At 51.3% G+C, this 12,980-nt stretch overlaps 1 protein-coding gene across 1 annotated transcript in view; it reads left to right on the top strand.

Moving 5' to 3' along the window:
* Window positions 1–12,980, top strand: part of LOC131086055 (hexokinase-1) — a 37,919-nt gene that overhangs the window by 23,046 nt on the left and 1,893 nt on the right. Inside the window, exons 9-17 of the mRNA XM_058028790.1 lie at window positions 176–409; window positions 4,135–4,439; window positions 5,347–5,495; window positions 5,596–5,715; window positions 6,560–6,655; window positions 7,354–7,453; window positions 9,463–9,646; window positions 11,344–11,499; window positions 12,151–12,384. Of these exons, the coding sequence (XP_057884773.1) occupies window positions 176–409; window positions 4,135–4,439; window positions 5,347–5,495; window positions 5,596–5,715; window positions 6,560–6,655; window positions 7,354–7,453; window positions 9,463–9,646; window positions 11,344–11,499; window positions 12,151–12,384 (1,578 nt within the window). The remainder of the gene's footprint in view (window positions 1–175; window positions 410–4,134; window positions 4,440–5,346; window positions 5,496–5,595; window positions 5,716–6,559; window positions 6,656–7,353; window positions 7,454–9,462; window positions 9,647–11,343; window positions 11,500–12,150; window positions 12,385–12,980) is intronic.

Genomic DNA, 12,980 nt, shown 5'->3' with positions numbered 1-12,980 from the left:
CCATCCGTGGATGAATGCATGTTCCAAGCCTCATGGAGCGTTCTAGTCCAGATCTCCAGGAAATGTTCTTCCTGACTTTCTCAAACCCCAGGCAGGCAGGGACACCCATGTTTGGAGGTCCCTCAGTCCCGCAGCCCAGCACACACCCGCTGAGGAGTGCCCTTTTCCTCTGCAGGAGCAAAGAAGGTCTGAACAAAGCCAAAGAGATCCTGACCAGGCTGGGGGTGGAGCCGTCCCCCGAGGACTGCATCGCCGTGCAGCACGTGTGCACCATCGTGTCCTTCCGCTCCGCCAACCTGGTGGCCTCCACGCTGGGGGCCATCCTCAACCAGCTGAGGGACAACAAGGGCGTGGGCCGCCTGCGCACCACCGTGGGCGTGGATGGCTCCCTCTACAAGATGCACCCACAGTGAGTGCTGCCCTCCTGCTGCTGGCACTTCAGCTGCCACGGGCTCTGCTTTGCAAAGGGGTCGTCCCTGGGCATCACCCAGGCGGGCTCTGCTTTGCCTGTGGTACCAGGGCATCACCCAGGTGGGCTCTGGTTTGCAAAGGGATTGTCCCAGGGCATCACCCAGGCAGGCTCTGCTTTGCCTGTTGTACCAGGGCATCACCCAGGCGGGCTCTGCTTTGCCTGTTGTACCAGGGCATCACCCAGGTGGGCTCTGCTTTGCCTGTTGTACCAGGATATCACCCAGCTGGGCTCTGGTTTGCAAAGGGATTGTCCCAGGGCATCACCCAGGCAGACTCTGGTTTGTAAAGGGGTCATCCCAGGGCATCACCCAGGTGGGCTGTGGTTTGCCTGTGGCCCCAGGGTCACCCAGGCAGGCTCTGGTTTGCCTGTTGTCCCAGGGCATCACCCAGGTGGGCTCTGGTTTGCCTGTGGTACCAGGGCATCACCCAGCCAGGCTCTGGTTTGCCTGTGGTCCCAGGGCATCACCCAGGCTCTGGTTTGCCTGTGGTCCCAGGGCATCACCCAGGGGTCTCTGGTTTGCCTGTTGTCCCAGGGCATCACCCAGGGGTCTCTGGTTTGCCTGTTGTACCAGGACATCACCCAGGTGGGCTGTGGTTTGCCTGTGGTCCCAGAGCATCACCCAGGGGTCTCTGGTTTGCCTGTGGTCCCAGGGTCACTCAGGCAGGCTCTGGTTTGCCTGTTGTACCAGGGCATCATCCAGGGGTCTCTGGTTTGCCTGTTGTCCCAGGACATCACCCAGGTGGGTTCTGGTGTTTGCCTGTTGTCCCAGAGCATCACCCAGGCAGGCTCTGGTTTGCCTGTGGTCCCAGGACATCACCCAGGCAGGCTCTGGTTTGCCTGTTGTACCAGGACATCACCCAGGGGTCTCTGGTTTGCCTGTGGTCCCAGGACATCACCCAGGCAGGCTCTGGTTTGCCTGTGGCCCCAGGGCATCACCCAGGTGGGCTGTGGTTTGCCTGTGGTCCCAGGACATCACGTAGGGGTCTCTGGTTTGCCTGTTGTCCCAGGACATCATCCAGGGGTCTCTGGTGTGCCTGTGGTCCCAGGGCATCACCCAGGTGGGCTGTGAGATGATGAACCCAAACTGTGGGCACGAGGGTCCAGGTCTGAGCTGGGGAGCTTGTTGGAAAGGAGAGAGGTCTTTCAGGTGAAGAAAAGAAGCAAAACCCCTGAGTGACTGAGTACTGCAAAGTCAGGGAAAACTACAGTGATCTGAGATAGCTTAAGGTATCACCAAGAGACCTCTTGGGAGGAGAGGAGAGTTTCTTTGTGCAAAATACTACTTTGTGCCCATTGACTGGGCTGTGTGGACACCTGCATTAATTCACCTTCACCTCCATTTCCAGTTCAATTCCCATTCCTAACCCTATTTTTGCCAGTCTTTTCTGAAGATACACTTGGAAACCGGGGTGGGGAAATAGTGCTTAGATTTCTGTGGCCTTTAAAAAACTGATTTTGTCCTGTTTTCCCCATCTTGAAAGTTACACATTTTAAACAGCTGTATAGATTTATGTAGAAATCAGAAAATTATGTTCATGGGGAAACCTCTGAAAGGAGAAGTATGCTTAGTGTTTCATTTTCAGTTTCTCATTGTTTGTTGAAAAAGCTATTTTCCTGTGTTCAAGAAAACCATAGAACAAAAAAGTTTCCAAGAGTGCTGTTCTGACTAGCTTTTCCAGCTTGGGCAAGGTCTGGGGATTGTTAAGATAATGAACATGGACAATTTTGGTTTCTTAACTGTTTCCCACACCATCTAAACCAGTGAGTTCAGGAGAGGACCCCAGCAGAGGGAATTGGAGCAGCATTGCAGCCAGGGAGTTTCTCCATCCAGGATTGGGTTCAGGGGATGAGACTGATGCTCTCCCCTGCTTTTTGCTGGCTTTGCTTAGAAATCTGGGAGGAAGGAGGGAGGAAGAAATTAGAAATTCAGGAGGAAGGAGAAGTGGGGAAGAAGTGCACTTCCCTGGCAGTTTTCCTACCTGAGAGGCTGTAGTTAGTCTGAGCATGGTGAGTTTGCCCACTCCCCTTGCCTTGGGTTGGTGTTAGCAGTGCAGATTTGGGGGGCATGCAGCACAGATTTTGGTGGGAAGGGCAGCACAGATTTTTGGGGGGAAGGGCAGTGAAAATTTTGGGGGGTGGCACCGCAGGTTTTGCAGGGAAGGACAGTGAAGATTTTGGGGGGGAGCAGTGCAGATTTTGGGGGGGAAGCAGTACAGATTTTGGGGCATGGGCAGTGCAGATTTTGGGGCATGGGCAGTGCAGATTTTGGGGTTTTTGGGGGGAATGCAGCGCAGATTTTGGTGGGGCAGCAGTGCAGATTTTGGGGGGGAAGGCACTGCAGGTTTTGCAGGGAAGGGCAGTGCAGATTTTGGGTGGGATGCAGTGCAGGTTTTGGGACTGGGCAGTGCAGATTTAGGGCCTGGGCAGTGCAGTTTCGGGGGGGATACAGCTCAGATTCAGGGCCTGGGCAGTGCAGATTCAGGGCCTGGGCAGTGCAGATTTGGGGGAGATGTAGTGCAGATTCAGGGCCTGGGCAGTGCAGAATTGGGGAGGGGATGCAGCTCAGATTCAGGGCCTGGGCAGTGCAGATTCAGGGCCTGGGCAGTGCAGTTTCGGGGGGGATGCAGCTCAGATTCAGGGCCTGGGCAGTGCAGATTCTGGGGGGAATGTAGTGCATATTTAGGGCCTGGGCAGTGCAGATTTGGGGGAGATGCAGCTCAGATTCAGGGCCTGGGCAGTGCACATTCTGGGGAGATGCAGAACAGATTTAGGGCCTGGGCAGTGCAGATTCAGGGCCTGGGCAGTGCACATTCTGGGGAGATGCAGAACAGATTTAGGGCCTGGGCAGTGCAGATTTGGGGACCGGGCAGTGCAGATTCTGGGGGGATGCAGCTCAGATTCAGGGCCTGGGCAGTGCAGATTTGGGGACTGGGCAGCACAGATTCAGGGCCTGGGCAGTGCTGATCCTGGGGGGGATGCAGCTCCGATTCAGGGCCTGGGCAGTGCAGATTCTGGGGTGGGGATGCAGCTCCGATTTAGGGCCTGGGCAGTGCTGATTCTGGGGGGATGCAGCTCCGATTTAGGGCCTGGGCAGTGCAGATTCTGGGGGGAATGTAGTGCATATTTAGGGCCTGGGCAGTGCAGATTTGGGGCCTGGGCAGTGCAGATTCCGGGGGGGGGGGGGGGGGTGCAGCTCAGATTCATGGCCTGGGCGGGGCAGATTTGGGGGAGATGTACTGCAGATTCAGGGCCTGGGCAGTGCTGCTCCTGGGGGGATGCAGCTCCGATTTAGGGCCTGGGCAGTGCAGATTTGGGGCCTGGGCAGTGCAGATTCCGGGGGGTGGGATGCAGCTCAGATTCAGGGCCTGGGCGGTGCAGATTTGGGGGAGATGTACTGCAGATTCAGGGCCTGGGCAGTGCTGATCCTGGGGAGATGCAGCTCCAATTTAGGGCCTGGGCAGTGCTGCTCCTGGGGGGATGCAGCTCCGATTTAGGCCCTGGGCAGTGCAGATTCAGGGCCTGGGCAGTGCAGATTCCGGGGGGGCATGCAGCTCAGATTTAGGGCCTGGGCAGTGCTGATCCTGGGGGGATGCAGCTCCGATTTAGGGCCCGGCAGTGCCGAGGCCGGCCTCGCAGGCTCCCCTCCCCTCCCCTGGCCGCAGGTACGCCCGGCGCTTGCACAAGACCACGCGGCGCCTGGTGCCCGACTCGGAGGTGCGGTTCCTGCTGTCGGAGAGCGGCAGCGGCAAGGGCGCGGCCATGGTGACGGCCGTGGCGTACCGGCTGGCCGAGCAGCACCGCCTCATCGACGAGACCCTGGCCGAGTTCAAGCTCACCCACGAGCAGCTGCTGCAGGTGAAGAAGAGGATGAGGGCGGAGATGGAGGCGGGGCTGAAGAAGAAGACTCACGACACGGCCAAAGTGAAGATGCTGCCCACCTTTGTGCGCAGCACGCCCGATGGGACAGGTAGAGCGCGCCCTCGCTGCGGTGGGGGTGATGGCTTGGTTACAGCCCCAAAACGGGCTCCAAGTGCGGGGTTTGGCAAAGCTGAGCAGATCTGGTGCAAGCAAAGAGGAGCCTGAGCCGTACAAAGGAGGAGATCTCAGTGCTGGCCCCTGTGCTGGTTGCTGGCAGCCTGATGCCGTGTCCTTGCCTCAGGGTGCAAGCACAGTCACAGCTTGAGGGGGAAAACCACAGCTGGGATGTCGCAGACATCTTTTATGGAAAACCCTTTCCTTAGGATTTTTCCTCCTGAGAAGCTGAGAGGCCTCAATAGCAAAATGTAAACATTGATTATCTGCTGCTGTGGAATGCAACAGGTGCATCTGTGATTGGTCTCATGTGGTTGTTTCTAATTAATGGCCAATCACAGTCAGCTGGCTCAGACAGAGAGCCCGAGCCACAAATCCTTTGTTATCATTCCTTCCTGTTCTATTCTTAGCTAGCCTTCTGATGGAAACCTTTCTTCTATTCTTTTAGTATAGTTTTAATGTAATATATATCATAAAATAATAAATCAGCCTTCTGAACCATGGAGTCAGATCCTCGTCTCTTCCCTCAATCCCAAAACCCCTGTGAACGCTGTCACACTGTGATCATAAACCCAAACTCAAAGTACCCATTCCTTGGGTGCTTTGCATTTCAGGGTGGCTGGCCAAATTTCAGCTCTCTCTCAGGGAACAGTTGTGTAAGTCCTTTTTCCCTTGTTGATTTAAAGGAAAACAAAATAATCAGAGCAACATCTGAAGTCCTCCTTTGATGAAGATCTTCCCAATTGAGTTTTTAGGAGATTTTCTATCAAAATACTTTGAGAGAAGCATTTCTTCAGATGTTACTTATGGTTCTTCAATTATGCACACATATTCTTTTACAGAGAATGGAGACTTTTTGGCACTTGACCTCGGAGGGACAAACTTTAGAGTTTTGCTGGTGAAAATCCGCAGTGGTAAAAGGAGAACAGTGGAGATGCACAACAAGATCTATGCCATTCCCATAGAGGTGATGCAGGGAACAGGAGAAGAGGTATTTGTGCTTCTCTTTGGCTGCACTGCTGCTTTTTAAATAACTCCTTAAGAGCACATAACGTGTGCAACTTCAAATATTATGACTTTTCTCTTCAAAGCTGTTTGATCACATCGTTACCTGCATTTCTGACTTCCTGGATTATATGGGGATTAAAGGAGCACGTCTTCCTCTTGGCTTCACCTTTTCCTTCCCCTGCAAGCAGACCAGTCTGGATGCTGTAAGTTCCTTAGTACCTCTTCAATCTGCTTCTGTGCCTATGCCAGACCTGGTTTCTGTGCCTTCATGTCACCCACGTGACACTTACAGGAAGGTCACACAAGGGGAAGGTTCCTGTGCTGACCCTGACCAGTACAGCTGCTCCTATAAATAGTCCCTTTAAGGGTGGTAATGCAAATGCTGCCCGTGGCTGTGACAGATAAGAGCATTTAAATTTTCCATGGTGGTCACAGCCCTTTTTTAAGGCATTATGTTTTTTCCAACTGTGTAAACCTGCTGGTCTGGGCCACTTCCCTGGTTCTGCAGGCAGTAAGCAAAAGTCCATCCCTGCTGCCAGTGCCTACTCCCAGAAGATCTTGTCTCACTGGATGGAGTGGTTGCACCAGAATCCACCCTAAGGGTGACAGTGTGGCCTGCAGCACACCCCTGACAAATGGACTTGTGTTCTTTGCACTTTTGTGTTCAATTTCTTCACTGCCACATCCTTACACCAACCTCTGCAGCTGTTAATAGTTTATTGTGTGCTTAGCTGGGGTTTCCTTCAAGAAAGACATATTTTCTAATAACACTTCTTTGGGTTTTTGAGTTTGTTGTTCCTGTCTCCTCTTTTTTTATTTTTATTTTTTTTTAGTTTGTTGCATTGCTCTGGAAATTTAGAGCCCAATCACAATTAGTTGTTTTAGATACAAATTTGATATACTGAGGAGATAGTCCTTTTCACAGAAACTCTTCTGTAAAACATAACATTAAAGTGATGCTTTACAGAAGAGTTTGGGTATTTGAGATATTAAGTGTACAGAATAACATCTGAGTCCTACTTGATAACCTCTTTTCTTGCTTTATAGGGTATCCTTCTCAATTGGACAAAAGGCTTCAAAGCTACAGACTGTGAGGGAGAAGATGTGGTATATTTACTTAGGGAAGGAATTAAAAGAAGAGAGGTGATTTTTCTTTCTCTTTTTTCCTCATTCTGCTCCTCTCCAGACTTGACAGACCTTGTGGGTCAGGCTGGCTCCCTCTCACAGGATCTGTGTGCCTTGTAGACAGGGACTGTGCCTCCTGTCTTGCACAGAAGATTGTTCTTCCCCAGAGGCTTCTGACTTGCCACATTTGCCAGAACTTTCAAGGCTTCTTTCAAACTCTGTGGCAATTTCCACATGCATGGAGAAAGGAGTTTTTGAAATTATGACTGTAGGAATGCACCTTGGTGCACCCTGAAGGACAGTTTTCTCCTCCTCTTCTTGATCTTGAAAAAGCCTCAACCACTTTAGCTAAAACTTTCTAGGAAGGGAAGGAAAACAGCCTGAGGAAAGTGTTAATTTTGCACAGATTTTATCAGCCAGTGAAAAGGAAGTCTTAAAAGCTTTGTTCCTGGAATTGCTACACAATTGCTGTGATAGTGAATGTTTATACCATGTGCCTGTGTAAAAGATATGTGCTTAAACATACTTAAGCCAGGGATAAATTTCATTCTGAAGACAGGTAGAGCACATACCTTGGCTGCCTGCTGGTACGTTAGGTTCCTGTTTTTGCATGTGTGAAATGAGGCTGGAGATTTCAGTTGTTTTTCACTACATCATCCCCTTTGGTGGGAGGGACTCACTGCCATTTTCTCACTGCTGTTTTCTCTCTCCCAAAGGAATTTGACTTGGATGTGGTGGCTGTGGTGAATGACACCGTGGGCACAATGATGACTTGTGCTTATGAAGATCCAAACTGTGAGATTGGGCTCATTGTGGGTACGTGTTAGAGCTGCTTTTTATCAAACAGCACATCCACACATCTGCCTGTGTTCTCCTGGAGGCATCCCTGTGGTTAACTCAAAATAAAGCTAGGAGTAAAAGAGAGCAAAATTCAACAGCCAGCTTAGTTCTGTCCACAATCAGTGGAGGTGAGCAGAGGCTGTGATGCACAATAAATCCTGCCTGTTTTATCTGATAAAGGCACATAAAGGGGGAGAGGGGAGGAGAGCAAATATGGGCTCAGGGAGCCTCAGCAGCTCCTGTTAGTTTAGCCTGTCAGAGTGTCCCTGCTGGGTGCTCTGGTGCCCCACAGCTTTCCTCAAGCCAGTGCTTGTCAATATAGGACATAAAATAACATGGAACACACTGCTGTTTTCAAGGTGGAAAAGGGAAGTTTATTTTCTGACTCTAACATTTATAGATTTTCAAAAGTGGCTGTGGGTTGGAGGGTGACAGTGCCACCTCTCCAATGACACTGGACAAACCAACAGTCTATCAAATTTTTCCTCTTCTCTAAAAGAATGCAAAACTGTAAGTTATTTACAAAAAGTATGTGAAAAAATTTGTTACAAGGATGCAAACATCAGAACGCTTAGAAAATCCTAAAAAATCAGGGTGACAAGTGGTGTCTCAGAATAAAGCTGCAGAGTGCAGCCACAATTCCCAGATGGCATGTGCTGGAGAGCTGTGCCAGCCTGGGCGCAGTGACACACAGCTCCCTTCCCAGCAGCGAGGCAGCTGAAGGAATTCCACGGGCTGCTGCCTTTGCAAATGCCACGCTTGGGCAGCCTGAGTCATGGGGCGGTGTGGATTGGATTCCCAGAGCTCTCCAGAGGAGTGGGAAGGAAGGGGACAAGGCACCTGCAAGCTTTAGGAGTGCTCTGAGTTGGGAGGAAAATAAACCCACCCCAGTTTCTCCTGCAGACAGCTGGAAAGCCTCCAGGATGAGTCAGCAGGGCGCAGTGTGGGTAGGAGGCCGTGCCTGAGCAGCTCCATGGTGGCTGTTTGCAGGAAGGACAGCGTGTCCTTGGGGACTGTCCTCTGCAGCCCTGCCGTGCAGCCAGCGTGTCTGTGTGCAGGGCAGGGTGCCACAGCACCCGGGCACCTCTGGGACGATGGCAATGAGAGAGCTCCCTCTGCCCTGCCTGGCTCACTGGTGGCAGTCTGCACTGGGGTTGGTCTGGTTTGCTCCTGCACACCCAGACATTGCCGCTGCCACAGCCTGTGCTGCAGCAGGGGAGTGCTGTGGGAGGATCTATTTTAGCTCAGACTGTATTGATGTAATTCCCTAAAAGCATGGCAAAGGAAAACAAAGGTGTATCATCTGGGATGCAGGATTTAATGAGAGTTAAAGTGACTTCAAGAGAACTTTTGCCCTGGTAGCAGCTAAAGCCTCTCTTCACTAATAAAGCTTTCCTTCCTAAAGACCTCTGTGTACATGGAGCACTTTGCCACACTCCTTAGGATCCTCTATGAAGAAATATCAGACATGGCCTCATCTCAACATGGAAGTAACCTTCCTTCTGGAGAAAATGAGCAATTAAAATCAGAAAACCCCCCAAGCAATCAGCTGGTAAAACCCCTGCTGCCTCAGAACTTGCTGAGGTTTCCAGTTCAGCATATTTCCCCCTGAATTCTCTGGGTGTGTGGGCTTTGTGGAAGGTGTTCCCAATTGCAAAGTCCAGCTGAAGTGTTGGGCTCAGAAGCATGTGAGGTTTTGTGTGCTGAAAGGGCTGCCCTGCTCTTCCTCCCTGCAGTGGCCTGGGTGAGCTTCCTCTCTGAGCCACCCTGAGCAATGCACCACAGGAGTCACGTTCTCCTTCAGTTTAGGGCTGCCAAAGAGTCAGGATTTGGGTTTTCTTTGTGATGTTTCAAATGATGATTCAACTACTTCCTTCAGAAAAAAACACATTCAAGATCCCCCAGAAGGCTTGTCAGGGCTGTGGTGCTGGGTTCAGTGTTGTTTTGTTGCAACCCAAGGTAACCTGAGCGTGTGCTTGTTTCAGGCACGGGCAGCAATGCCTGTTACATGGAGGAGATGAGGAACATCGAGATGGTGGATGGTGAGCAGGGCAGGATGTGTGTGAACACGGAGTGGGGAGCCTTCGGGGACAACGGCTGCCTGGACGACATCAGGACAATCTATGACAAAGCAGTGGATGACTTCTCCCTGAACGCTGGCAAGCAGAGGTACTGCAGCACAAAGGGGTGCTGGGCCTGTCAGCCAGGCTGCCCTAAGTGCTTTTGAGACACAACTGGGTTTGTACCAGCTGAGAAAGGAGAGGGTGACAATGGAAAATTACTGCAGTCCTGCTATCCTGTGGGGTCTCCCCTTTCTGTGCTTTTCCTGGACAATGTTTTTTTTTTTGACTTATTTGCTGCCATAGGACTCCACAGAAATGCTTTTGGTGAGGACTTCAAAAGTCTTGGAATTATGGAGAGACCCTTTTTCTCATCCTGTGCTGTATAGAGGGGGATAAGATGGCTAGTCATTCTTTTACCCTGGGTCTCAGGTTAATCTATTTTAGCTGAGCTCTTTGTAGAGGGCTGTGCCTGTGGCAGTCCTGAACTTACACCAGCTGGCATGGTTAAAGCTTGGAGCTGCTCACTGTAAAGCAGTCAGGAGCTCTCAGGCAGCTGCAGCCAGCTCTTATTTCAGACAATTTTCTGGATGGGATAGGTCATGTCAGAGGGCCTGCCTTTCTTGCTTCTGGAGTTTGGTCCCTTTTTGGGGCTCAGCTTTGTTTGGGCAAGTGCTTCCCCATCCCCTTCAAGAAAAATTTGGCAAGGAGGTGAACCCAGTACCCAGCACTGCTAAAACTGGGCTGAGACTGTTGCTTGCTAGGACTACAAACTTCCATCATTTCTTTGCAGCAGTGCTTTGATGCCAGGAGCTTTTAAAAAGATTTTGTGACTAGAGTAAATCTTCCCACAAAAGCCTGAGGAATACAGACAAGCTGGCAAGTCCCACGGGAAGCTCTTTAGAAGCTGAGGCTCAAACAGACCCAGAGGGGCAGACGTGGAGCGAGCCTGGTGCAGCAGCAGAGTTGGCATGGAGTAAGCAGCCAAGCAGTACTGGAGACTGCCAGGGGAATAATTTATTCCAGAGATAGTCAGGCACTCAGGAGGGAGGACACTTGCTGGGTACAAGCTTGAGAGAGCTCAGGGTATTAAATGGACTGCGTGGCCTGCTTCCAGCAGGATGGCGTGCTGGACTCTGCTCAGGCCAGGGCACAAACCCTGCTGTGGAGCTTCAGGAGGTGAAATAAAGGATGCATCACTGAATGCCCTTCTCAGGAAATTGGGCTGTTCAGTTCTTGTTGGTAGGGACACAATTTACAGACCCCGAAATGCTCCATTCAAACCAGGAGGGGAGGGAGTGCAAAACACAGCTGAGACCTCCAAACAGAAAAAGCTCAGTGGCTCCATGCAGCAAAATTGCAGGGAAACCACAAGGTAAAGTCACTGCAAATGCAGTGCTTTTAAGGGAGTCCTGTGCAAGATAAAGGATGGGAAAAACCATGTCCAGCCTGTTCACAGGACCACTGATGTGCAAGTTGGCAATCTGGTGGTGCAGAGTTGGTTTTGTTCTTCAGTTAATTCAATCACCTGGTTTCCAGTAGGCAACCAGTTGTCCCAAAACTGTCTTGAACCCCTCTCAGCCCCCAGCTCTGCACACAGGACCCAAGTTTCCCACTTGCAGCCTTGCCTCAGGCTAGAGAGGGGAAATGTCTTCCACCTGCAGACAGGATAAGGAATGTCCCAGGAGCGACGCTTGGCCCTGGTACCTGCAGCCCTCTGTGCACAGGACACCTGGCTGATAATGATGCTGCCCTTGCAAACATGGGCAGGCTCACTCTGAGCTGGACTGCTGTCTTTCCTTGCAGGTATGAGAAGATGATCAGTGGGATGTACCTGGGGGAAATAGTGCGCAATATTTTGATCGACTTCACCAAGCGGGGTTTCCTGTTCCGAGGCCAGATTTCAGAGACACTGAAGACCAGGCATATCTTTGAAACCAAGTTCCTTTCTCAGATTGAGAGGTAAGAGCACTGCAGGGGAGGTGAAATAGTGTAGTAATGTTCATCTGGTGACACTGCTGGATGGGAGGGAGAGCTGGGGAGCATTGCTTGCTTCTCTGGAGAGAATTTGGGTTTCAGCCCGTGTGTGTGCGGGAGGATTCTTTACAATATCAACTGAATTTCTAGCAATGCTCACTTCCAAAGGGAAGGGCTGTCAAGGGTTCCCTCATGCTATCATTTTATTTCCTTGTTTGAGAATCAAGCCATTTTCCTGGGCCCCTTGTCTGTGTTTAGCTGCAGTTGTGGAATTGAATGAGCACTAGCTGAGTGAGCACTGCTTACTGGGTGTTTTTGTGCTGTTATTGCTCGGACTCTGGATTTTAAAGCAATCTCTGAGGCTTCACAGGGGAAAAAACCCCAAGGTCATTGTTAAAAATATTTTCCTGGAATGCCCCATGGTAAGAAAAGAGAAGGGGAGGCAGTGCAGAGCTGGACTTGGAGCCTGTGTTGCTGCTTGCACTGCAGCACAGTGCAGGGATGACTGAATTTGCCTTCCCTGGGATCACTTGTGCTGTCAGGAGAGGCTGCTGCCTGGGGTGGGTGCACCATCCGTGCTGTGGGGTTTACAGCATGACTGAGGGAAAGCTGTAACACGGTGTTCTCCTCCCACAGTGACAGGTTAGCCCTGCTGCAGGTGAGAACCATCCTCCAGCAGCTGGGGCTCAACAGCACCTGCGACGACAGCATCATCGTCAAGACGGTCTGCGGGGCGGTGTCGAGGCGAGCAGCCCAGCTCTGTGGGGCTGGAATGGCTGCCATTGTAGATAAAATTAGGGAGAACAGAGGCTTGGAGCGCCTGGAGATAACGGTTGGTGTGGATGGAACTCTCTACAAACTCCACCCACAGTGAGTGTTTGCCTTCTCAGGTTTTCTTTGTGCCTTGCGTATACGTCCTTCCTCCTGATGCTCCCAGCTGGACTCTCTCGCTTGCTGGGATAAGAGCCAGGGGAAAAAATGTCTTAATCAGGGGCCTCAGGGCTTTCTGAAGGGCAATGAGAGGATCAAGAGCGACTTGTGAGAGATTCTTGGGGTGGTGACAAACTGAAGGGGACACAGCTTGCCGAGTGAGTTGGACGCTGTGTAGCAAGGGAAGGATCTCTTGGCTCTGGACAGGCAATGACAGAGCAGTGCTGAAATGCCTGGTGCCTCTTTGGAGGATGTTTTTGTTCAGTGTCCAGCGGAGAAGAGCTGCTGCAGAGCAATGCAGGTGAGGGCAGGAGCAGAAGAGAACTAGTGTGCATGAAGGAAGATGGGTGGGAAGGAGAGGACTTATGTGGTCTGTTCTTTTCCTGTTGCTGTGGATTAGTGATCCTAGTTAACCTCACACAGACAGGTGGGGCTGGGATGCAAGTGCTTTTTCCCTTTAACTCCTACTGCTCCCAGCCTTCAAATCCACCCTGGTTTCCAACATTTTACTTCTTAGCCTGATGAAAGGGGACGCA

Source organism: Melospiza georgiana, chromosome 8, assembly GCF_028018845.1.
Source record: "Melospiza georgiana isolate bMelGeo1 chromosome 8, bMelGeo1.pri, whole genome shotgun sequence".
Lineage (NCBI taxonomy): Eukaryota > Metazoa > Chordata > Aves > Passeriformes > Passerellidae > Melospiza > Melospiza georgiana.
This window is presented reverse-complemented; position numbering and strand designations above follow the sequence as displayed.